The 27008-nt window shown below is 37.6% G+C and overlaps 1 protein-coding gene across 1 annotated transcript in view; it reads left to right on the top strand.

Annotated features, from left to right (window-relative positions):
* LOC145715201 (uncharacterized) overlaps positions 1–27008 on the top strand; it is a 91330-nt gene that overhangs the window by 47262 nt on the left and 17060 nt on the right. Inside the window, exon 2 of the mRNA XM_081794901.1 lies at positions 23899–23952. Within this exon, the coding sequence (XP_081651027.1) occupies positions 23899–23952 (54 nt within the window). The remainder of the gene's footprint in view (positions 1–23898; positions 23953–27008) is intronic.

A 27008-nucleotide genomic window follows, 5' to 3' on the forward strand; every position in this document is an offset into this window, starting at 1 on the left:
TCAAGTTATTTTATTTTTTATTTTTTTAATTTATTTTTTTATTTTATTTATTTTTAAGGCAAAGAGAGACAGAGCATGAGTGGGGATGGGGCAGAGAGAGAGAGGGAGACACAGAACTGGAAGCAGGCTCCAGGCTCTGAGCTGTGAGCACAGAGCCCGACGCGGGGCTCGAACTCACAAACTGTGAGATCATGACCTGAGCCGAAGTCGGACGCCCAACCAACTGAGCCACCCAGGCGCCCCTCAAGTTATTTTCTATAAAACATTCTTTCCTAAAGACCAGTTAACAACAATAGCAGCAACAGCAAATGTGGAAAAGAAGCATGGTATTGTGGCCAAAATGCTTTTTTACTTCCTCTTCCTGTAGGTCCTTAGAAAAAGAGACCAGAAGGGGAAGTAGGAAGGGAAAGAGGAAAAGGGTAGAAGGTTTGCTGCTATTTAATGAGAGAAGCCTCTTGCAGGTGGCAGTTGGCCTCCTGACATGCCAGATACTTGGAATAATTCCAGTCAGCAACATTCCTTGGAGAATTTTGTGGTGAATGTGTTATTCGTGACACTTCTCTTTGAGAGCATTGAGTCCATTTTTATAGTCTTTTCATCTTTAATATACTTTTTGTATATTGCAATAGCAGAACATTGATGATCTGAATCTTGAACTATCCCTCTCAGCTGATACCTTGGCTTTGTTTTGGGGACAGACCTGCACAGTATTCTCTCTGTATTCCCCATGGGGACAGTCCTATCATTGCTATTCTTTTGGCCCCTCTTTTAACAGATGAGTATTACTTAATACTACAAATAGTAACTTTAAACACATAATCACAGCCTGTCACCCAGTAATGCTTCAACCTCAGAATATTTTTTAAGTAGGCTAAATGCCCAATGTGGGGCCTGAACTCACGACGCCAAGATCAAGAGTCACACATTCTACTGACTAAGCCAGCCAGGCACCCCCAACCTCAGAACATTTTATCTAAGTTGTTCTTGACATCATTTTAGGTGATTTACTGAGTCAACCTTATATGCCTGTTCACTAATACAAATAAATTGTACCTTTTCCTTTGTTTTTTTTATCATACTAAAATGCATGTGAGAAAAAAAATTATATATAATCTTTGGAAATCACGTAATATTTTTTTTTATGATTACTTCCTGTTTGTTTCTTAGGAATGGTTAAAGCCAATAACCTAGACAATGTTCTGGAAAATCTGGGAATTGAACTCACTGAAAAGGAACGTGAAGCTCTGGCAGAAAATCTGCCACTTAGTGGTAAGCATTGTAGATAATAATGAGCCTTAGGAGTTTACATTTATGGGCTTGTGTAAGAGAATGTATATTAACTAGTGATATTTGGTATACCAAAAGAAATTAGAAGCATTTGCAAAGATAGGGATGAACAGTCTTCATTTAAGAACAGATCACGTATTATTTAGGGTAAACTACATTTTTATTTAAAAACAAACCTGAAATTATGTCCCGGTTAAATGCAGCAGAAGTTAAATTCTTTCCCCCGTGAAAGTCCAAGGCGAGAGTATCTTTGGGTAACGGACAGTGGCTCTTCTCCATTCAGCGATACAGGGATCCAGGTTCCTTGCCTGTTGGATTCCTTTTTAAGGCCTTGTCATCGTTTCTATCGAATAATGGAATGGAAAGGAGAGCATGAAGGAGAGAGAGTGCACACGTTATTTCCTTAGCCATCCCTTTGTGGAGAACCGGTCACGTGGCTGCACCTAAATAAATGTGAGGCGGAGGTGGGGCGGTAGAGATGTAGTATCTGTCTGGGCATCCACTTCCATTTATGATTCTACGCTCTGAGAGGAAATCAGAGTATCGGTAGGTAGTTGGCTGCTTTTTGTGTTTTGTTTTGTATTCATTGACAGTTGCCTCAAATATACATGCACCATGTGATTTGAAGCCCAGGAGGCCTTCCCTAAAAAGTCTCCGTGAGACTAGAACTGAAGAAGATAAAATAAAACTAAATCAAATCAAAATAAATCAATAAAGGAACACTGTTTCCTAGTCATCTTCATTGAGGTTAACAGTATATATTTCCAGGTAACAAGCCCAACACCAGATTGCAGCAGATAGTTTTGCTTTGTCCCCAGCTGAGGACTGTTAATGCCTAAAGGAGCCTGTAACCAACCACAACTTAGACAAGCCTTAAGTTCCGCAATGGGGAAACTGGCTCATTAATAGAAAAAAGGTGTAGTCGGGGCGCCTGGGTGGCGCAGTCGGTTAAGCGTCCGACTTCAGCCAGGTCACGATCTCACGGTCCGTGAGTTCGAGCCCCGCGTCGGGCTCTGGGCTGATGGCTCGGAGCCTGGAGCCTGTTTCTGATTCTGTGTCTCCCTCTCTCTCTGTCCCTCCCCCGTTCATGCTCTGTCTCTCTCTGTCCCAAAAATAAAAAAATAAACGTTGAAAAAAAAAATTAAAAAAAAAAAAAAAAAGAAAAAAGGTGTAGTCTTAGGCTTCTTTGCTTCTCTTGCACACGCTTGGCTTCTCTGTCACCTGCCCATTCCAGCTTCATGTTCTTCAAGTCGAATCACTTACCTTCTCATTATGCTTTAAAACATCACTCAGAAATGTTAGAAAGACCTAAGGAACAGGGGTTATGGTTTATGCAGTCAGCTATCCTCTTGAGGCTTTTGGTTTATAGATTTGTGAAATTGTAGGCCTTCCTTTATTTTGCTTTGAGGAATGGTGGTGTGCAACCAGTGAGGTTAGTTGGACAGAGCCGTGATCTCAAGAGTGCCATGCTTGGGGTTTAGTGCTCTGATTTGGCCATCAAGAGAGTCTTCATAATTTGCTTTTAAATTTTTTAATGTTTATTTATTTTGGAGACTGAGAGAGAGCATGAGCAGGGGAGGGGCAGAGAGAGAGGGAGACCCAGAATCTGAACTAGGCTCCAGGCTCCGAGCTGTCAGCACAGAGCCCGACGCGGGGCTCGAACCCACGGGTCGTGAGATCGTGACCTGAGCCGAAGTCGGCCGCCCAACCGACTGAGCTGCCCAAGTGCCACAAGAGAGTCTTCACAATTTTATCTTTGAATTTGTGTTTCCTAATTGAAGTCTGATGGGAAACTAGAGCATGGCTGGGGCTTGGCACCCTGGTTCAGGCATGTTACTGCCCCTGCCATTTAGTCCCCAGGATGTATTCTGGATCAACCACTCCACAGCCTCTGGTATGGCCAACCTCCCTTTCACCACCATGCCTGGCAACATCTGCATCCCCTGACCCCAGCAGGGACCTGGGCATGGTTGCAGGGAGGGCTGGCATTGGCAACCTGTACCTGAAGGCATCTTGTGACAAGACATGGCAGCAGCAGTCCCCACTCTGGGCTGGCAGGGTCAAGCCTGTTCCTCATCCCCTTCCAGGTATCTAGTGTGTCCCCATGTCAAGGCTGCATTACTCTTGGGAGTCGCCTGTCCATAGTGAGTTGAGGCAACCAGTGCATAGGAAAGTGAGACACGTGACTCAATTTTCAGATGTGTGGTTCTGGCGGCAGGAGGAAGGAAGGAAGTCTGCTGCTAGTGAGCCTCGTGCATGCTGAGTAATGGGACCACCCAGGGTGCCTGTGAGGTTCTGCACTCAACCCTAGAAGATGCCATGCCTGTGACAGTGCAACATTTACCAGCTGACTTATAAATAAAAACTAAAACAAAAACACCACCATGACAGTTTGGGAACAAGACTGTGGAAGAAAAAAAAAAAGCAAAGCTTTTTTTCCTGATTTTTGAACAAGGGGTCCCACGTTTTCATTTTGTACTTGGCCCAGTAAATAAAGTAGCTGGTCTTAGGGGGTTGATCAATCCTTCCTGATATTGGAACAATGCCATATTGCTATAACTCTCTAGCTTTAGCTAATGATTTCTTTTTTCCCAAACATAGAAAGGTAGAAACATTTACCCAAACTTTATGCATGTGCTGGTAACAAAAGATTGAGAACACATAACCAGCCATTCCAAGTTAATAGTTGAAATAACTAAAGAAAAGTATTAGTAAAAGATAGAACATGAAAAATGTTTTCAACATCAACCATGGGAAGAAGCTTGCGTTTGCATCAGAAGGGCTATCAGAGACCAAACAACATACTTAGCCTACTGTAACATTCCTGCAAGCATAAGACAGAGAAAGCTTTCTTGGGTTAACCCTCTATCTACCATAGAATGAATTCTTTGCAATCAATCCATTGCATAGAAGTTTTTGGCTGGTGAGATTAAATTGTGGGGAGAATCTCTATTTCTTAATTTAGCTCCTTTATCTTTTTATAATATTGCCAAATTATGATATTTCTTACAGCTAATGGGAAGACGGAGCTCAAAAAATTGATGGAAGCAGTGGAAACTATTACAGGTTAATTAGAAGTTTCTATAAATCTAATGTCTTTATTCTTTAGCTAATTTATATTTTTATAGAGAACCATCATTTTCACATTCCCTTTTTTATTCTATTCTACCCATTTTTCTTCTATATTGATGAATATCTGCATACAGTTGCCCAGAATTACACATTAGAACATTTGCATTTTAGCACTAATTTTTCAGTGTGAATTTATAGTAGCAAATTTCTTAGTTTCTGGAATATTTGCCAAGAATAGTCACTATTCTTGATTTTGAAAGCCTAAATTTGAATTAGCATAGCTAATGATACAGCAAACTTTCACAGAGATAAAATTCCGTTATCGTTAAGAGATTAGGGGAGAGATGATATCCTTAGAAAATAAATGGATCTTATGCCTACAGTGTCCTAATTTGTATTATATAAACTGCATCAGTATGTCTATTACTTTACTAAGCGTAAGAGAGAAATTCTATTTCTACCCCCAATTAATGACAGTGGCGAACAGTTAACATATTGTGTGTGTTTGCTCATTCAGCTATTGTAGCTGAAGCTGCAAAGGGTCAACAGGTTTGGGGGGGGCTGTGGTTAGGCCCTTCTCTCTACTAATCTGTGACCATTTTGTTATGTTGAAGGGGGAGAGGTTGATGTCAGTGATGTAGGAGATGTTCTGGAAAACATGGGAGTAACTGTCACAGATAAGGAATGTGTAGAGCTCGTAAAAAACCTGCCAGTTAATGGTAAGCATTTAAAATATTAATATGGTCTTGAAGGAAGCACGCATTTCTTATTTTGTTTATGGGAACTTCTATATACTTTCTGATAGCATAGAAAAAATGCTTTCAAAAACTACTTAGTATGAATGATTTCACTCATGTAATTATGTATCTTCACATACTGATAGATAATATGTAGGTATATTCTAGGTTGTTAACATGAATCATCTAGGGACTTGTGGCTGCACCATAGACTCCGAAGGAAGAAATAGAAAAAGGCACTTAAAAAAAACAAAGACCGAAAAAGTACAGCCATTGTGATATGGTTCAATTTATACACTTATGTACGCAAATAATTTTTTTAAAAAAATGAATGGTACGTTTTCACCTTAAAAGGATGCTATCTAATGGTAGAACATCAGTAACTGTAAGCTGAGTGTATATGGGGATTCATTGTTTCTATTCTACTTTTGTATATATTTAAAATTCTTTACAATAAAAACATTTCAAGAGAAGATTTTTAAGAAGGAATTCCATTAATTTTTAGTTGGAAATCAGTTGCTGCTTTATTCACAACCTGCCATCAGGGCTAAGAAGTACCTTTTGTAGTTGTGGTTCTATAGATGGGGAATTGTAAAAGTTATACTGGGTACTAACTAGGTGAGAGAACAGAAAAGGACATTAGAGAGCTGAAAAGGAATTTAAAAAAAAGCACTAAGATTACAAGATTAACATGCTTAAGTGTCAATAATTGAATAGAGTGGATACATTGGTGGCTATATCATTTTTAAAAATTTGAAAGTAAATTGGAAATTTTCTAGAGAAAATTACAAATCCTCCTTACATTAAATAATGACTTGCTGCCTTGGTGAATCTCCACATCACTTACTTGTGTATGACCTGATTTATGTTTCCACGTAGCTAAAGGAAAAGTCTACAAGAATAGGTTACTGGATGGTTTGAAGTCTCTTAATGGTAAGTGAGAAGCATAATACAAAGCCAGTTGATTCTAAGAGACACATTATACTATGTCCTAGATATCCAATTGTGAACTTCACTAACCTCCTTAAATACTGATATCATTCCTAGCTTCTGATATAGACCTGTGAGCAAATCCTCTCCATATAGAAATTTAAATAATATTTTACATAAGAGAAAATAAAGTCTGTGTCAGAACAGTAAAATTAAAGGGAAAATATTTGGGGAATTTGGTTAGGCGTTGAGACAATCAATAAAATAAACAAAAATGAGCCCACTTATTAGTGAGAAGATAAAATAATGTTTTTCATTACTATGAATTATTAAATAGTAATGCAGGCCCTTTTAAAGCTTATGCTTTGTAAACCTGTCCCCATGATCCCACTAAAGAAAGAGGTTCTTTTTAAAGAGCTATTATCTATTATTATCTATTATTGACCCTCTTTGTACTATAGACACTTGATGTTCCTGCTGAAAATAACATTAGTATATGTCAACAATTTGATGTATTTGTTAAAACAAGTCAACTGTCATGCTATATATGAGCCTATTTAAGTTATTTAAATCCAAAAACTATACAGCATGCTAATTGACTATAATAAAATGCATTCTGGACAATTAGTTCAAGATTTCAGTTTTGTTTTTTTTTTTCTGCAGACGGAAATTTCTAAGAACTAAAATCCCCCAAACAAAAATTTTAGAAAAAGATCCCTTGCCTGCAAAAGAAAAATATTTCTGACAGGGGACACCCTTTATATTTCCACCTACACTACAGCCATGTGGGCCCATAGGTTATTTAAATATAGAAACTGTATTTTTCTTTCCTTTGGCTATTTCTTGACCATTTTGCTTTTCTAAGGAGGGATTGTTAATGCCAATAAACTTGATTCAGTTTTGAAAACCATGGGATGGAAACTCACAGAAGATGAAATTAAGGATCTCAAATGCAACCTGCCCACTGATGGTGAGCATTGAAAATATTTTTAAGTTCTTTGGGAAAAATCTTACCATGATGATTAGATTCCCAGCTCATTGTTCTCTATGGATCTTGGTTATGGGATTGAAGAAGTTCTACCCTTTTCCATTATTCTTCTTCTCACATCTGAAGAAGGCATTGAAGAATAACCCCTTCTTGGGGGCTGGGGCAACTTTCTTAGTGTACTTCCTATTTGTAGAGGGCAGGAACCCCACTTTAAGTCATGAACAGAGTACCTTTTAGTTTAAGTTTTACACTAAAATAGGGTTGACTTTTTATCTGATTGATTACGACTTGCTTAATGTGCCAGTAGTTACATCTACAATTCTTTTTGAGATGTGCTTCTCATTAGATTTAATTGTAGACCCCTTGAGTTTTATCAGACTACCCTGAGGAGAAGCACAACCTAAGATGCTTGTTCCTGAATTATTTTTTCAAATTTGGAGGATTTACTAGGCACCATGTTAATCAAATCAGAGGTTTCAACAAAAGGAATGATGATCACACTCTTCATATTGTCTTTGCCAGAAGCCTTAGTTTTGAATGCCCTTGGTCACTAAAAGAAATTCCAGGTGTTATCTTCGATTTGTAGAAGATGAGAACTAGTTCATTTTTTGTGCCATGTCACACCCAGACTCTCTGGATTCTCTCTGTTCTCCTTTATCCTTGCTTGCTAGCCAGCCAGTTGTTTTCTGGGTTCATTTCTTTTTGTAGTAACTTGTCCGTTGCTGCCAATATCAACCAGATACTCTAGTAACACTGTATTTCCTAGCTTCTTCTTCTTTTTTTTAAAGTTTATTTATTTATTTTTGAGAGAAAGAGAGAGAGGGAGTGGAGGAGGGATGCAGAGAGGGGGAGAGAAAGAGAGAATCCCAAGCAGGCTTCAGCATGGAGCCCGATGTGGGGCTCGAACCCACAAACTGTGCGATCATGACCTGAGCCAAAACCAAGAATTGGAGGCTTACATGACTGAGTTACTCAGGCGCCCCACCCAGCTTCTTCTTTTAAAGTACAAGCATATTCAGTACATTATCTGCCTTCTAAGTTGTTGAAATTGATAAACTCACCAACACCATTGCAAGGCATGGGTTCATTCCAGGCTCCAGTAACAATTTCTTCACCAAACACTTCCAGGACCAGAGCCAATGCCACATAGTTTTGGTGTTTTTGCTACTACTTTTGTTGTTGCTAAGACAGCAACACACTTGTGGTTCCAGTTCCTTTTTTTTAAGTTTCTTTATTTTGAGAGAGACAGAGATGGCCTAAGCAGGGGAGGGGCAGAGTAAGAGGGAGAGAGAGAGAGACAGAGAAACCCAAGGAGGCTCCTCAGTGTCAGTGCAGAGCCCAGCATTGTGCTCGAACTCATGAACTGTGAGATCATGACCTGAGCTGAAACCAAGAGTCAGACGCTCAACCGACTGAGCCACCCAGGCGCCCTGTGGTTCCAGTTCCTATTATCAGCTAGCTATGCCGCAGTAGCAACAAACAACCCCCAAATCTCAGTGGCAACAGAGTTTTTTTGCATGACACTCAATATTAGATACTGCCCATAGGTTGGCTGTCCATCTGTTCTCTACTATAGGGCATAGGATGCAAGAACAGTCCCTGTCTGGACAGTGTCACTTTTGTAACAGGAAAAAGAGAGATGATGGAGCCATGTGATAGTTCTTAAAGTTTCTACTCAGAAGAGACTCAAATATTTCATTTGACAAAGCAAATTGCATGGTATCATTGGGAACAGAAATATAATCCTCCCATAAGACAGACTTGATACAGAGGGGAAGAGAATATTGGAACAAACAAGATATATTCTCTTAAAACAATGGTATCTGAAAATGCAAGGAAAAGCAATTTATACCCATTTTGATGCATTTTAAAATTGATTCCATAATTACAGAACATCTAGTCAATTTAATATATGGAGCCATCAAAAGAACCAGTCAGCTCTATTCTTATATACAAACATATGCATAGAATATCTCTAAAAAAGATACACAAAAAATGTCAATGTTTGTTCCTTAGAAGGAAGAGAATTCTGACAATGGAGATGTTTATAAAGGAGATATATTTTTCACTGTATTCTTATTGGTAACATTTGAGTTATGTAATTTATGCTTATGCTGCCTAGTAAGAATACATTGATTTAGAAACATATTATGCGAAAAGCATGATTCACAAAAGGAAAAAATTGATAAATTGTACTTCATTAAAATTAAAAGCTTTCACTCTGGAAAGCTGTGTGGAGATGGTGGAAGACAACCTACAGTCTGGGAGAAAATATTTGCAAATGATACATCTGACAAAGAAGCAGCATCTATGGCAAAACTCAGCAATATAGGGGCATCTGGTGGTTCAGTCAGTTGAGCGTCTGACTTTGGCTGAGCCTCGTCTTGGGCTCTATGCTGACAGCTCAGAGCCCGGAGCCTGCTTCAGATTCTGTGTCTTCCTCTCTCTCTGCCCCTCCCCCTCTCGTGCTCTGTCTTTCTCTCTCTCTCTCAAAAATAAATAAACATTAAAAGGGTTTTTTTTTTTTTGATTTGAGAAAACCTCAGCAATATAAAATACAGACAAACCAATAAGAAGATGGGGAAAATATATGAAACTATATGAATGAAAATACATTGCACCAAAGAGGATATACAGGTATCAGATAAACACATGAAGAGATGCTTGACGTCATTAGGTATTAAGGAAGTGCAATTTGAAACTGCAGTGAGATATCACTGCATACCTATCAGAATAGCTAAAATAAAAAATAATGACAACACCAAATGTTGATGAGGATGCTAGAGAAACCGGACCACTCATACTTGGTAGTGGGGATGTAGTGATACAATCACTATAGAAAAAGTACCAGTTTCTTACAAAACTAAGCATAGAGCTACCGTAGCAATTACACATTTGAAACTTATGTTCGCACAAAATCTGTACATGAACGTAAGAGCCAAAAACTGGAATCAGCCCAAGTCTCCTTCAACAGGTAAATGACTAAACAAACTTGTGGTACATACATATTATGGAATACTATTATTCATCAGTAAAAGTACACTATCTGATTCATGCAACATCTTGGACAAATTTCCAGATAATTATCCAGAGCTAAAAAAAGCCAACCTCAGAGCTTACATACTGTAAGATCTTTACATATCATTTTTGAAATAACAAAATTTTAGAAATGGAGGACAGATTAGAGCTTGCCTGGATTTAGAGATAGGGGATTGGTGGAGGCAGAAGGAGGTGGATGTGGTTATAATAGGGTCCTTGTGGGACTGGAACTGTTCAGTATCTTGACTGTGGCAGTGCATACATGAACCTACACAGGTAATAAAATTGTCTGGAATTTAATAATACAGAGACATACACATGAGTACAAGTAACACTAACGAAATCTAAATAACATCGGTGGATTGTCTCAATGCCAGTATTCTGTTTTTGGTATTATTCTATGGCTTTGTAAGTCTTATCATTAAGGGAAGCTGGGCAAAAATGTACAAGGCATCTCTCTCTATTTTTTTCTACTAACTTCATATGCATCTACAATTACCCAAATAAAATTTTCAAAAAAAATATTAAATTGGAAATAAAATCTGTTAGTCTATCAGTGTGATAACTGCCCCCCCCCCAATTGCTAATATAAAGGATTTGTCTTCAAAGTGCTTAATAATTTATCTTGTAATCCAAATGGAGGAAATAAATCTTTCTGGGTCTGTTAAAACATCAGGGAATATTGAATGAGAACACATTACCTGAGAAAATCACTGCTGAAACCCAAGTTTAAACATTTTTGAATAGCATGTACCAAACATAACCCCGTTGTCATGGCCTGATAGAAATAAGAAAGTTCTTCAAAGTCTTAGAGCTAAAAAGTAGACCCTGGACAGCAAATGGCTTTTGAATCTTATCCCTTGACTATTGTAGGTTTGATTTTTTATAGAAGGATTAAGTCATAGTTGTACTGTTGACGTTATATTTTTCATATTCAACTTCTTTACACTCATTCTCAAGAAGAGGGTAAAAGTAGAGAATATTGTTAGTACGGAAGTGTTGCTGGAATATTTTCCTCTCCTATTACTTGTGTGTTTCACTGTCTCTTCTTATTATTTGCATTTCTTCTTACAGTATATGGGAGAGCTACAATGAAAAAGTTGTGTAGTGGATTAAACGCTTTTACAGGTCAGTGGGAAGTTATATAAAACCAAGATCTGCAGACTTTATATAGTAGTATAGTTTTAAATCATATTTTTTACCATTCTATTGCTGGTTTGTAAATTGTAGCTTTCAACCTTTTCTAATGAAACATTTGCTCCTAATGTCCCCCAGTTTACCTTTATATATAGTAATTAAAAGCCTATAATTTACTAATAACTTCTGAACTTTCTGGAGTTTTTATACTAATAATACTCACTTCAACATTATTAATAGATTCCCAAGTCAGAGTATATCAAGCAACAGCAAAATAAAGCTTTTTTTTCCCATTCTTGGAACTGGAAAGAATTATGCTGAGTGAAATAAGTCAGAGGAGGACAGATATCATATGTTTTCACTCATATGTGGATCTTGAGAAATTGAACAGAAGATGATGGAGGGAGGGAAGGGAAGAAAATAGTTACAAACAGAGAGAGAGGGAGGCAAACCACAAGAGCCTCTTAAATACAGAGAGCAAACTAAGGGTGGATGGAGGGGTGGGGGAGAGGGGAAAATGGGTGATGGGCATTGAGGAGGGCACTTGTTGGGATGAGCACTGGGTGTTGTATGTAAGCCAATTTGACAATAGATTATATTCATTTAAAAAAGCTTATTTGTTGTCAGTATCAAGAGCAAATAACATATTTCAGAAAAAAAAATTTAAATATATAGTATTCTCTGGTAAGATGTATAAATGAATTGATGTTGATATTTCATTAATCAGACAGTTATTTAGGTAAAATCTATTCTCTTCGACTTTGACTTCTTGTCAGATTAAGAAATCATACTTTTCAGTATTTTTAAGCAAATTTGATATATGACCCTTCTCAATTCTGTATGGATGTATATATCTTATTATATCTTTGAACTTCCTCAAGTTAGGAAGAAACATGCTTAACAGTATTAAATTATTACTTGAAATAATTCTATAAAATTCTTGAATGATCACGTTTCATATTTTCAAAGGAAAAAACATTAATGTGCAACATCTATCAGATTTTGTGAGGAACATGGGTATTGAGCTAACAGATAAAGAACAAAAGAGGCTGCTAAAGAAGCTTCCAGTTGATGGTGAGCCATAAAGATACTTTAGTAGCTTTCTAGAATACTTAGCTTTATGATACCATGGGAGAAGTTTTAAAAGTTCTCTTTTAGGGGCGCCTGGGTGGCTCAGTCGGTTGAGCGTCCAACTCTCGATTTTGGCTCAGGTCATGATCTCACAGTTCGTGAGACTGAGCCCTGCTCCAGGCTCTGTGCTGGCAGCATGGAGCCTGCTTGAGATTCTTTCTCTCTTTCTCCCTAGCTCTCTCCGCCCATCTCCCACTCACTCTCTCTCTCTCTAAATATATAAACTTAATTTTTTTTATTTCTCTTTTAGCATTTAAAAATATATATATATATTTAAAGTAATTAGAAAAGGCAGATTTTAAGTTATATCTATCAATCTATATATCTCTATCTCTCTATATAACCCAGGCCACCAGGGGCAAAATAAATGCTGTCATGCCATGCCCTCTAGCCAATGACAAAACTATAAGAAAAAAAATGAAGGAATGTGATTAGGGGAGAGAATTTTAGAAGAATTGGACAAGAGAAATCAAAGGATAAAGAAACCAGCATAGGGAGACTGTCAAGTGTTCTGTCAGGGGTTTAGAATGGCATAATTGTCACTATTGTATCCCGTCTCATTTTTTTGTTGTTATTAGAGGATGAATAAGAACATATTTACTCAGTAAATGAAAACCCTCCCTGAAATTCTGAAGTATATGTATTATGTTTCTGAGCATCTATATAATGCTTTGTCTGACATAGAGTGTGATTTGCATTGTAGCTTCTGGGAAGATCTATCAAAATAGATTGTTGGATGGTCTGAAGTCTTTCAAAGGTGAGTTAATGAGCAGTTTGAGATTTAACATTTTAATTTATATCATTAGAGCTTTACCCAAGCCATCCTTTTATGAGCTGATTTTTAAATGTAGTTTCTTTATTTTAAAAGAGGTATTTTGTGATGAGTTTTTTTAAATCTTTGTAGGTCCCACATTTTCTTGTATTTTTCATAACTTAATCTTGAAAGTGTAAATTGAATTCTAGGTAGATAAAACAAAACATGAAGAGAATGGTAGGTAGTCTGAAAATTAGTTAAGCAAAGAAAATAAAAATAGTTTCTATTGTTAGAAATATTGGACATTGTTTCCTGATAGAATCCAAATCATAAATTAATGTTCATTATAATTCCCCTAAAAAGAATGTGTTTTTAGTGTGAGATTCAGTTAAGACAAAAAAAAAAAATGTAGGCAAAGGTACCAACTTGTGCCTAGGATTTGTTTTGGTTTTGCTTTCCCTCCTAGTGCTTAGTCCAAAAGAAGAGAAGAACATAAAGAGAATGAAGAAATGACTTAAAAGCTCTGCCACTTGGTACCTATTGAGAGGAGTCACCTGTCAAAAGAAGAGTGCCTCTTTGCACTCCTAGGCCCTCCAGAAGAGTGGGAGCAGGATTATTTTTTAATTTAATGTGGAAGTTGTCCACCATGCTGCCCATTTGATAGCATCTTGCTATGTGTCTTTATCAACTAAATCGTCACCTTAACAATGAGACAATGATAGCCAGATACTTGTCGGCCTCCCTGTAGTTCTCTTTCCCTATCTATCTAGTTTTTCTAGTCTCTAGGCCTCCTGTTTTACAATTTTAATAATAAATTTTCCTTTCCATGCACTCTGAGCCTCAGCTCCTGCTTCAGCTTCAGAACATTTTTAACTAAATTTTTAACATTTTAACTAAAGCCCTCTGTAAACTACCATGCTAGGTAGTTTACAAGATAATTATCTATTCTTTTTAACTAATACAAATAGTTTTCTATCTTAAAATATTCACCAAAAACTCGGTGTTCATAAACTGTTTCACAGTATGGATAAACCAGGCATAAAGTAATTGTCAGGTTCCAGTGGAAAGCAGTACAAGTTTTTTGGCAACTGAGAGTTTTTTTTCAAAATCCTTCTCTACTGCAAATTCAATTAGTTGTCTTTAGCTTAAGTTGCAAAATCCCTTCATAAATTATTTCTTGTCCATAGTTTCATCAAGGTAAAGCTTAAGGCTCTTTAACACAATGTTAAAATAGAGTTTGGTACTCATGTTTCAAAGCAATATTAATAGTACTGAAAAGGATTCTATTTTTCCTTATTCCTAGTTTTTTCATATTAATAGTAAAAACATTTTCAATATAATAGTAACAGAGCACTGATAGATTTCTAGTATTTAATGTTCTTTCATATTTTAATATTTTTTGTCATTCTTTGTGTCTCTTTCCTAAGGAGGGAAGGTTGAAAGAAGTAAGGTCAATACTGTTCTAGAAAACATGGGAATCGTGCTCACAGGAGAGGAGCTTCAAAGTCTAACAGATAACCTACCAGTTAACGGTAAGCACTGTGGTTATTACTCTGTGTTTCTGCAGAGCTTTGCCTGTGAATGTGCATATGAGAATTTTTGAAATTAGGATTATTTGATGCTGAAAGGAAATGTATCTTAGAGTAGAACCCATTCTAAAGTAAAAAGAAATCCTGCCTCATTTTTAAAATGTAAAGTTATCAACATGTTTTCATATAGAAACCAGAGAAGCCAGAATGTTTATCTGAGGAATAGTCAGAATGTAGAATAAAACTTCTACGGATTAAATTTAAAAGTGATCATACGCTTGCTAACGCTTCATTTCTTAGTTCTTCCAATCTGAACCATTTGCTTTTTTGCTTTATGTGTTCTCCCTGAGTGATTTTATGAACCCCTACTTTTAACCATCTGTTTGAACCATCAGTTATATTCTTTCCAGTCTTCTCCCCAGTCTTCAAACTATTTTATTCTAAATCTTCTGAGACATTTCTATTTAGTCCACCCCAAATAGCTGTTCAAGGATAAAATTCGTAATCTAATATATTCCATATCTTTTTAAACTGATCATCCTTTTTTCTCCTTCACTGACCCTGCCAGAAATCTCTGTCCACTTAATTACTTGCTGCTGCCTATTTAAACTCCTAAATATTTTTAAAATCCATTCCTACTCTTTAGCCCTGTATCACTACCCTTATTTCTATTTCTTTTTATCTCTTCTTAGACTGCTAGATAACTCTCTCTCTCTCTGCCTATAATTTTGTTACTTTTAAATCCACTCTACACACAGTGGGCAGAATGATCCATTTCTATGAAACTAGTTGGGGTTTTTTTCTCCCCATCTTATCTTCCCCTCTTCTACTTTTCTGTACCTTCTTTCAAAACGTTGAAATAACTCAAGGCTCTGATGGGTTCTCTAAGTGATCTTACCTACTTTTTGAGCTCTGAATTCTATCTGTATGGTAATGAATCACTGATAGATATTCCTAACCTAAAACACTCCTTGGATCTCTATTTGGCTTATTTACTACCTATTTGCAATCTCCACTTGGATAGCTCAAATAACTTGTAACTTAACTTGTCTTAGTCTGAGCTCTTGATTTTTCTACTAAAACTCATTCCTTCCCAGTATCATTACAAGGCATCACCACTGGAGTTTGTCTTGTGATGTCTTTGTCTAGCTTTCATATTAAGGTAGCACTAGCCTCATAGAATGAATTGGTGTTTTTTCCCACTTCTGTTTTCTGAAATAATTTATGTAGGACTGATATTATTTCTTTAATTATTTGTAATAATTTACCAAAGAAGCCATCTGGACATAGTCCCTTCTCTCTGAGAAAATTTCCAATGCTTAATTTTCTTGTGTGTTACAACACTATTCAGATTTTCTGTTTCTTTTTTATTCCATTTTGGCAGCTTGTGTCCATTTTGGAATCTATTTCATGTAAGTTGTTTAATTTCTGGCATAAAGTTGTTCACAGTATTCCCTCTTTAGCCTTTAAATTACTGTTAAGTTCAATAGGTTAATCCTTTCTTTCATTACTAATTTTAGTCATCTGTGTCCTCTCTCTTTTTTTCTTGGCTAGTCAATTTTGATGATGTTTTCGAAGACTAAATGTTTGGTTGCATTGAGTTTCTCTGTCATTGTTCTCATATCCACTCTAATCTTCATTATTTTCTTCCTTCTGCTTGTCTTTGGTTTGGCTTGCTCTTACTTCCCTAGATGAAGATAAAGACTTAATTATGGATTTGAGATCTCTCTTCTTCTCTAACATAGTTATTTAAGGCTATAAATTTTACTTTAAGCGCCACCTTCACTGTGTCTCATGTATTTAATTTTTATTCAGATAAAAATACATTCTAATTTCTCTTGTAATTTCTTCTTTGACTCATGGATTACTTTGAAATGTGTTGTTTGATTTCAAAATATTTGAATTTCTCGGATTTCCTTTGGTTGTTCATTTCTAATTTAACTCTGTTGTGGTCAGCGAGCATACTTTGCATGATTTCAGTCCTTTGAATTTTGTTAACACTTGTTTTACGATTTAGCATACAAGACAATCAGACGCTCTTTGGAGTCTCCAAAAACTTCTAACAGCGTAAAGGGATTCTGTGACCAAAATATTTGTTTTAGAGCCTTTTTTTTTTTTTTTTTTTTTTTGATAATTCTAACACTTGAGTCATCCAAGGATTGGCATGTGTTGATTGCCTTTTCACTTGATAATTGATCTCATTTTCCTAACTTTTTGTATGTTAAATAATTCTGAATTGTATCCTCAACTTTGTCAACTATTTTGTTGTGTAGACTCTGGGTCCTTTTAAAATTCATTGAACAATGCTGGTGGGTTTTGTTTTAGCAGGTAATCAACTCTGAGATTCAGAACACAAATTCCATCTCCCATTTCTCTGGATGGTTCCAGTCTCAGTTCATTCTACAAAGCTTTGTTTTACTGCTGTGGGTCTGTCTGCATGTGCCACTTGGGTTAGTCTGAGACTTGGGCCCTGGTTTAAATCTTAATTCAGTTCTCAAAGCCGTTGCAAGAATGCTTTCTTTGTATCTGTCTCATGCATGCACAACTCAAAAGTGAGCCCAAGACTTTTACAGATTCATACACAGAATTAGGGGATCCCTTTCTCCATTGTTCTCTCCTCTCTGGAATTACGCCATATTTTCCAACCTGAAGGGGCCTCTTTTCCAGGTTTCCCTGGTCAAAGAGATGGAGTTTTTATCAATCTTAGCTTCCTGCTCTGCCTCGCAGTTCTGTGATTGGGGCCCCACCCTCAGGACAAAGACATTAGGGAAAAGAGAAAACAAAAACAGAAGGCTCACTCCCCTTGCCAGTCACTTCTGCAAGTTTTGGTTCTCTTCTACAGTCTAGTGTTGTTGCTTTTTGTGTTTTCTTTAGACTTTTAGTCTAATCATCAGGAAAAATAGATTGTAGAGAGCTGATACGGCCATGGCAGAATCAGAATCAGCCTCATATTTCATTATTTAAAAAATATATATTCTTTAAAATTAAAAAAAATTAAAAAATATATATATGTAAATAATACTTTCACATTTTAGCATGTGAATCAGGATGCATCTTATAATTGTTACCAATCACATAGTAGAGTTATTACATTCTTGTCATTGAGTCTGCATTTGTGAATTTGGTTTTAGCCTGTCACTGTGGCACGTTACCACTTTAAGTTGTGTATTGTTGGTACCCCATGTGTTGAGTTTAATTGCTGTTTAAAAACTTCTCCAAAAAAATTGTGCTGTCATTAAGAATTGAAGGGAAAGTTGTGTCTACAGGAAAAGCATGGAAACAGTGGCAAAGTATAAATTTATGATTAGTGAAGAAAACATCTCACCATTGGAGGAAAGACCACAATTCTGTTTTTCAAAATTTTATTGCAAAGCTACAACAAAATGCTTTTTGGACCTAAGAAAGAAAGAAACCCACAAGTAGAAAATCTATACTACCTGTTGTTAATGATGCATACACAAAAGAATTGCCTATGATACACCATACAGTGTAAGTGAAGGCAAAAGAAACTGCCAAATCCCTCACAAAGGTAAAATAAAGTTCAAAGCAATGAGGATGGACATCAGACATCAACTTGTCAAAATTTCTTGTTAACTTTAATTGCACCAAAAAGAATGAAATGGGAATAAATTTAACCAAAGAGGGAAAAAAATCTGTGCTCTGAAAACTATAACACATTGGTGAAAGAATTTGAAGATGACACAACAAACAAATAGAAAGATATTCCATGCTTAGGGATTGGAAGAACAAATATTGTTAAAATGTCCATACTATCCAAAGCAACCTACAATTCAGTGCAATTTACCAAAAGCGCGTTCTACAAAACTAGAAAAAATAATCCTAAAATTTGTTTGGAACTGCAAAAGACCCCAAATAGCCAAAGTAATCTTGAGAAAGAAAAACAAAGTTGGAGATATCACAATTCCATATTTCAAGATCTACTTCAAAGCCATACTAATCAAAACAGTATGATGCTGGCATAAAAATAGACACATGGATCAAAGGAACAGAATAGAGAGCCCAGAAATAAACCCGTGATGACATGGTCAATTAATCTATGACAAAAGAGGCAAGAATATACAATAGAGAATAGACAGTTTCTTCAACAAATGGTATTGTTGGACCATTTGTCCGGAAAACTAGACAGCTACATATAAAATAATGAAACTGGACCACTCTTTAATACCATACACAAAAATAAATTCAAAATGTATTAAAAACCTAAATGTGAGACCTGAAACCATAAAAGTCCTAGAAGAGAACACAAGCAGTAATTTCTTTGATATCAGCTGTAGCAACATTTTTCTAGATATGTCTTCTAACACAAGGGAAACAAAAGCAAAAGTAAACTATTGGGACTACCTCAAAATAAAAGTCTTTTTGCACAGTGGTGGAAACTATCAACAAAACAAAAAGGCAACCTACTGAATGGGAGAAGATATTTGCAAATGATATATCCAATAAGGGGTTAATATCCAAAAAATATAAAGAACTTATACAACTCAACACCAAAAACAAAATCTGATTTTTAAAATGAGCATAGGATCTGAATAGACACTTTTCCAAAGAAGTCATACAGATGGCCAAAAGACACATGAAAAGATGCTCAGTATCGCTCATTATCAGAGAAGTGCAAATAAAAACCACAATGAGATATCAACTCAGACCTGTCAGACTGGCTAAAATCAAAACAATGAGAATAATAAGTGTTGGTGAGGATAACAATTGTTGGTGAGGATGTAGAGGAAAAGAACTCTTGTGCACTACTGATGGGAATGTAAATTGGTACAGCTACTATGGAAAACAGTATGGAGGTTCCTCAAGAAATTAAAACTAGAAATACCATATAATCCAATAATTCCACTACTGAGTATTTACCCAAAGAAAACAAAAATACTGATTCAAAAAGATAGATGCACTCTATGTTTATTGCAGCATTATTTATAATAGCCACAATATGGAAGCATCCTAAGTGCCTATCAATAGATGAATGGACAAAGAAGACACACACACTGGAATATTACTCAGCCATATTTGTCAAGAAAGATGAAATCTTGCCATTTGGGACAACACGGATGGACCTAGAGGGTATTATGCTAAGTGAAGTAAGTCAGAGAAAGACAAATATATCAATTCACTCACACGTAGAATCTAAAAAAAAGTCAATAAACGAACAAAAAAACAATCAGACCTGTAAATACAGAGAACAAACTGATTGCCAGAGAGGTGGGGATGTGAGTATTAGCAAAATGGATGCAGAGGAGTAGGAGATACAGGCTTCCAGTAATGGAATGAATAAGTCGTGGGAATAAAAGACACTGTATAAGGAATATAGCCAATGATATTGTAATAGCGTTGTATGGTGACAGATGGTAGCTAGACCTGTGGTGCTATGGCATCACGTGTAAAAACCTATCAGATGACTGCGTTGTACACCTAAAACCAATGTAGCCTTATGTGTCAACTACTCTCAAAAAACATTTTTAATTTCTTGTTAGCTTTAAATAAAAAACTCTAGTGGAGCCCTCATCTAAGAAATGCTGTGTCACCAGTGCTGTTGATAGCACACTGGACAATATTTTGGAGACAAAAGCAGACACCAGTGATTCTGAGTTGAAGAGCTGAACGGCAATTTAAAAGAATTAGATTCTAAATATGAAATTATAGTAATTGCAAGTTTATCTCGCATATTTTTATGTTTACATAAGCATGACATTTTAATTTTTTTTAATTTTTAATTTTTTTTAATGTTTCTTATTTATTTTTGAGAGAGAGAGAGAGACTACAAGGAGGGAAGGGGCAGAGAGAGAGGGAGACACAGAATCGGAAGCAGGCTCCAGGCTCTGAGCCGTCAGCATAGAGCCCGAGGTGGGGGGCTTGACCTCACAGACTGCGAGATCATGACCTGAGCCGAAGTCGGACGCTCAACCAACTGAGCCACCCAGGCGCCCCTGCATAAGAGTGATATTTTAAAAATCGGTTTAACTCTTGGGGCGCCTGGGTGGCTCAGCCGGTTAAGCGTCCGACTTCAGCTCAGGTCATGATCTCGCGGTCCGTGAGTTCGAGCCCCGCGTCGGGCTCTGGGCTGATGGCTCAGAGCCTGGAGCCTGCTTCCGATTCTGTGTCTCCCTCTCTCTCTCTCTGCCCCTGCCCCGTTCATGCTCTGTCTCTCTCTGTCTCAAAAATAAATAAAACGTTAAAAAAAAAAATTAAAAAAAAAATCGGTTTAACTCTAAACATTCAATGATATAAAATAAATATTCTAAATTATAAGGAAAAAAAAGCAAGTTAGCCGATTTCCAGGCCTAGATGATTTTCATATTCTTCTTACAGTTTGTAATCTATCTTTTACAATAGGACATATGTATATTTAAAATACTTTGCTTAAAGGCAACAACCTCTTTGACCTCAGCCACAGCAATTTCTTGCTCGACACCTCTCCAAAGGCAAGGAAATTAAAAGCAAAAATGAACTATTGGGACCTCATCAAGTTAAAAAGCTTCTGCACTACAAAGGAAACAATCAACAAAACTAAAAGGCAACCGATGGAACGGAACGGGAGAAGATATTTGCAAATGACACATCGGATAAAGGGCTAGTATCCAAAATCTATAAAGAACTTGCAAACTCCACACCTGAAAAACAAATAATCCAGTGAAGAAATGGGCAGAAGACATGAATAGACACTTTTCCAAAGAAGACATCCAGATGGCCAATGGACACATGAAACGATGCTCGATATCACTCATCATCAGGGAAATACAAATCAAAGCCACACTCACGCTGAGATACCATGTCACACCAAGTGATCAGAGTGGTCAGAGTGGCTAAAATGAACAAATCAGGTGATTATAGATGCTGGCCAGGATGTGAAGAAATGGGAACCCTCTTGCACTGTTGGTGGGAATGCAAACTGGTAGAGCCGCTCTGGAAAACAATGTGGAGGTTCCTCAGAAAACTAAAAATAGAACTATCCTCTGACCCAGCAATAGCACTGCTAGGAATTTACCCAAGGGATACAGGAGTGCTGATGCATAGGGGCTCATGTACCCCAATATTTATAGCAGCACTTTCAACAATAGCCAAATTATGGAAAGAGCCAAAATGTCCATCAACTGATGAATGGATAGAGCAAATATGGTTTATATATACAATGGAATACTACTTGGCAATGAGAAAGAATAAAATTATGCCATTTGCAGCAACGTGGATGGAACCAGAAGGTATTATGCTAAGTGAAATAAGTCAGAGAAAGACAGATACATGTTTTTACTCATGTGGATCTTGAGAAACTTAACAGAAGACCATGGGAGATGGGAAGGGGAAAAAAAAGAAATAGTTACAAACAGAGAGGGAGGGAGGCAAACCACAACAGATACTTAAATACAGAGAACAAACTGAGGGTTGATGGAGGGTGGGGGAGAGGGGAAAGAGGGTGATGGGCATTGAGGAGGGCACTTGTTGGGATGAGTATTGAGTGTTGTATGTAAGCCAATTTGACAGTATATTATATTAAAAATATATATAAATAAATAAAATACTTGGCTCGACAATAATAGATAATAATCTCCTAATTTAACTTGTTATTTATGGAAAAGGAAAATTACTATGTGGTGTATATGGGAAAATTTCAGGCAATTTGATCAGAGTCTTCCATAAAAGTACACTATCTCTGAATTTTGTTTACTCAGCATACCAGTTTTTCCAAACTCCGAAGTCCTTGAAAGTAGAAAGTGTACTTTAATTATCTTTGTACCCTTAAGACCTAGCATATTTCAAATATTAGATATGTAATTTGAGGGAAATGGTTCTTCTCTAACAACTTTGCACATCTCCACCTAGGCCACATAAATATATCTTGACCACAGTCTTACCAAAGTCTTTCTTGAAAGCGTCACAGTTCCTCCTGGAACAAGGGGAAGTAGACAGCCTTGTGAAGAGCTGCCACCAAGCAGTATCTCCATCTGTTTCCCTATCTACAGGAGACGGTCACAGGGTCATTTCTCATTCATCTCCCTAGTTTCAGTTGAACACAACTTTCCGCCTCCCTCCCTTAGGATACAGCTGCAGATTTCTGTATAAGTCTATAAAACTTGCTGCGTACCATTTGAGTGAGCTCCCCAGCAGCAGAACAACTCATCGTATGTCCCACCAGTCCACTGTCCAGCTGGTTCCGTGTTGTACTCTGGGACTAAAGTGTCAGAGATCCAACACCATGCTGATCTTACTTCTTGGGTATAAGTAATAAACTATCTTAATCCATTTGGGCTCATTGTCTCATTACCATCAAAATCTGTGGAAATGTGACGAGCCAACCTAGCAGTTTGAGTGGCAATCTTTGTGATCCTGTTAAATACCATACCTCTTCTTAGGAACTTCTTGACCACTTGTCAGTAACTAATGTATGATGACTAAGTAAATAAAAGTAGTGGAAAATAGAAAAAAAAAAGGGAAATTTGCCTATAATGAGATGAATGAAGTTTTTTAACAATTGCTTCAAAAATACACCGGTCATATGTCACTAGCCATTCCATGATTATCATAGTAATTGAAAAGGCTTTTTAAAAAAATTATATTGGGAATATATGAAAGATTACTTCATTTTTCCTTTTATTATACAATGATAGGTAGGCTTTATGGATATACCATAATTGAGCAGGGTCATAGAACATGGCCAACATCAATAATAGTTTCTTCCAGGTTTATAAAGTAGGGTGAATCTAAACAATTCAGGAGTATAAATTGCCTCTGAGTGGACTCTATCTTCTAGGGCAGGGTCAGCAATGTTTCTATAAAGGGCAAATAATAAATATTTCAGGCTTTGTGGATGATGTCATACTTCTCAATTATGTTGTTGTAGTACAAAAGCAGCTATAAACAATGTGTAAACAAATCAGTGTGGCTGTGTTCCAATAAAATTTTATTTATGGACACTAAAATTTTAAATTTGTGTAAGTTTTATGTGTCACAAATAATATCCTTTTGGGTTTTACAATCATTTGAAAATGTAAAAATGATTCTTAGCTCATGGGCCATATAAAAATAGGTGGTGAAAAAATAAAAAGATACGTGGCAGTGGGCTGGATTTGGCCAATGGACGATAGTTGGCTCACCTCTGACAGGGAATAGGGCACGTCTTCTATCATAGAATTTCTGAAGAAATGGATTTATAAGTTGAGGATTGACATAGAGCACAACGAAGAGAAGTCGACTTTCACAATATAAGGTTTTCATACTCTGTTTTTCTGAGTCTGCATCATTTTATTATTTTTATCTTTACCTTTTTTTTTATAGATAATGGGAAGGTTGATCTTGATAAATTGATGGATGGAGTGAAAACTCTTACAGGTGAGAAGTTAATATAATCTAAGAATATAAGTTTTACTCAAATTTATATTTCAAAGACTTTTATTTCTTTGCTTATTCTACCATTTTATCCTTCATTTGATAGATCGCTTTTTATCTAATTTCTTAGAGTTAGACTTTTAAATCTCTACATGTTAGTAATAAAATTTAAATTCTGGGGTGCCTGGGTGGCTCAGTTGGTTAAGCAGCCGACTTTTGATTTTGCCTCGGGTCATGGTCTGAGGTTCATGAGATCAAGCACCACATGGGGCTCTGCCCTGAAAACATGGAGCCTGCTTGGGATTTCTGTCCCTCTCTTTATCTCTGCCCCTCCCTCACTCATTCTCTCTCTCTCTCTCTGTCTCTCTTTCTCTTTCAAAATAATAAATAAGAATAAATAATTTCAATTCTGTGTCTTGGTAGCAAATTCTTTTTTTTTAAATTTGACATTAATATATGACACCTCTTCTATGTTGGGGAAAAATATTCTGTATTAAATCAGTGAATAGTAGAGTTAGGACGGAGAGGAAGATGGCGGTGTAGGAGGATGCTGGGCTCACCGTGTCCTGCTGATCACTTAGATTCCACCTACACCTGCCTAAATAACCCAGAAAACTGCCAGAAGACTAGCAGAATGGAGTCTCCGGAGCCAAGCGCAGACGAGAGGCCCACAGAAGAGGGTAGGAAGGGCAGAGAGGCGGTGCGTGCTACGGACTGGCGGGAGGGAGTCGGGGCGGAGGGGCAGCCCGCCGGCCACGCAGAGCCCCCCCCCCGAGTCTGGCTGGCAGAAGCGGAAGGGCCAGACGGAGTGTGTTCCGACAGCAAGCGGGACTTGACATCTGGAAGGTTATAAGCTAACAGCTCTGCTCAGAGAGTGGGAGGGCTGGAGGACAATGGGAGGGAGAGTTGCTGAGCCCCGGAACGACAGAGCTCAGTTTGGCAGGGAAGAAAGGCACTCGCCAGCGCCATCTCCCTCGCCCACCCCCCAGCCAAAATCCCAAAGGGAACCAGTTCCTGCCAGGGAACTTGCTTGCACCACGCAAACACCCAACGCTGTGCTTCTGCGGACCCACACCTCCGGCGGCGCACCTGACTCCCTCCAGCTGCCGCAGGGCCCCTCCCAAAGCGGATCACAGAAGGAGAAGCGAGCTAAGCCTGCCCCTCCCGCCCCCATGCACCTTGCCTATCTACCCCAGCTAATACGCCAGATCCCCAGCACCACAAGCCAGGCAGTGTGCAAGTAGCCCAGACGGGCCACGCCACCCCACAGTGAATCCTGCCCCTAGGAGAGCGAAAGAGAAGGCACACACCAGTCTGACTGTGGGCTGGGGGCAGACATCAGGTCTGACTGCAGCCCCACCCGCCAACGCGAGTTATTCAAGACAGCACAGGGGAAGTGCCCTGCAGTTCCGCACCACTCCAGGAACTATCCAAAATGACCAAACGGAAGAATTCCCCTCAAAAGAATCTCCAGGAAATAACGACAGCTAACGAACTGATCAAAAAGGTTTAAACTGATCATTTAAACAATATAACAGAAAGTGAATTTACAATAATAGTCATAAAATTAATCGCTGGGCTTGAAAACAGTATAGAGTACAGCAGAGAATCTATTGCTACAGAGATCAAGGGACTAAGGAATAGTCAGGAGGAGCTAAAAAATGCGATAAATGAGCTGCAAAATAAAATGGAAATGACCATGCTTCAGATTGAAGAGGCAGAGAAGAGAATAGGTGAACTACAAGATAAAATTATGGAAAAAGAAGAAACTGAGAAAAAGATAAAAAAAATCCAGGAGTATGAGGGAAAAATTAGAGAACTAAGTGATGCACTAAAGAGAAATAATCTACGCATAATTGGTATTCCAGAGGAGGAAGAGAGAGGGAAAGGTGCTGAAGGTGTACTTGAATAAATCATAGCTGAGAACTTCCCTGATCTGGGGAAGGAAAAAGGCATAGAAATCCAAGAGGCACAGAAAACTCCCTTCAGACGTAACTTGAATCGATCTTCTGCATGACATATCATAGTGAAACTGGCAAAATACAAGAATAAAGAGAAAATTCTGAAAGCAGCGAGGGATAAACATGCTCTAACATATAGAGGGAGACCTATAAGACTCGTGATCGATCTCTCTTCTGAAACTTGGCAGGCCAGAAAGGAATGGCAGGATATCTTCAATGTGATGAACAGGAAAAATATGCAGCCGAGAATTCTTTATCCAGCAAGTCTGTCATTTAGAATAGAAGGAGAGATAAAGGTCTTCCCAAACAAACAAAAACTGAAGGAATTCGTCACCACTAAACCAGCCCTACAAGAGATCCTAAGGGGGATCCTGTGAGACAAAGTACCAGAGACATCGCTACAAGCATGAAACCTACAGACATCACAATGACTCTAAACCCATATCTTTCTATAATAACACTGAATGTAAATGGACTAAATGTGCCAACCAAAAGACATAGGGTATCAGAATGGATAAAAAAAACAAGACCCATCTATTTGCTGTCTACAAGAGACTCATTTTAGACCTGAGGACACCTTCAGATTGAGAGTGAGGGGATGGAGAACTATTTATCATGCTACTGGAAGCCAAAAGAAAGCTGGAGTAGCCATACTTATATCAGACAAACTAGACTGTAAATTAAAGGCTGTAACAAGAGATGAAGAAGGGCATGATATAATAATTACAGGGTCTATCCATCAGGAAGAGCTAACAATTATAAATGTCTATGCGCTGAATACAGGAGCCCCCAAATATATAAAACAAATACTCACAAACATAAGCAACCTTATTGATAAGAATGTGGTAATTGCAGGGGACTTTAACACTCCACTCACAGAAATGGATAGATCTTCTAGACACACGCACGGTCAATAAAGAAACAAGGGTCCTGAATGACACATTGGATCAGATGGACTTGACAGATATATTTAGAACTCTGCATCCCAAAGCAACAGAATATACTTTCTTCTCGAGTGCACATGGAACATTCTCCAAGATAGATCACACACTGGGTCACAAAACAGCCCTTCATAAGTTTACAAGAATTGAAATCATA

Source organism: Panthera onca (assembly GCF_046562875.1).
Source record: "Panthera onca isolate mPanOnc1 chromosome E1 unlocalized genomic scaffold, mPanOnc1 haplotype 2 h2.Chr16_ul_9, whole genome shotgun sequence".
Taxonomy (NCBI): Eukaryota; Metazoa; Chordata; class Mammalia; order Carnivora; family Felidae; genus Panthera; species Panthera onca.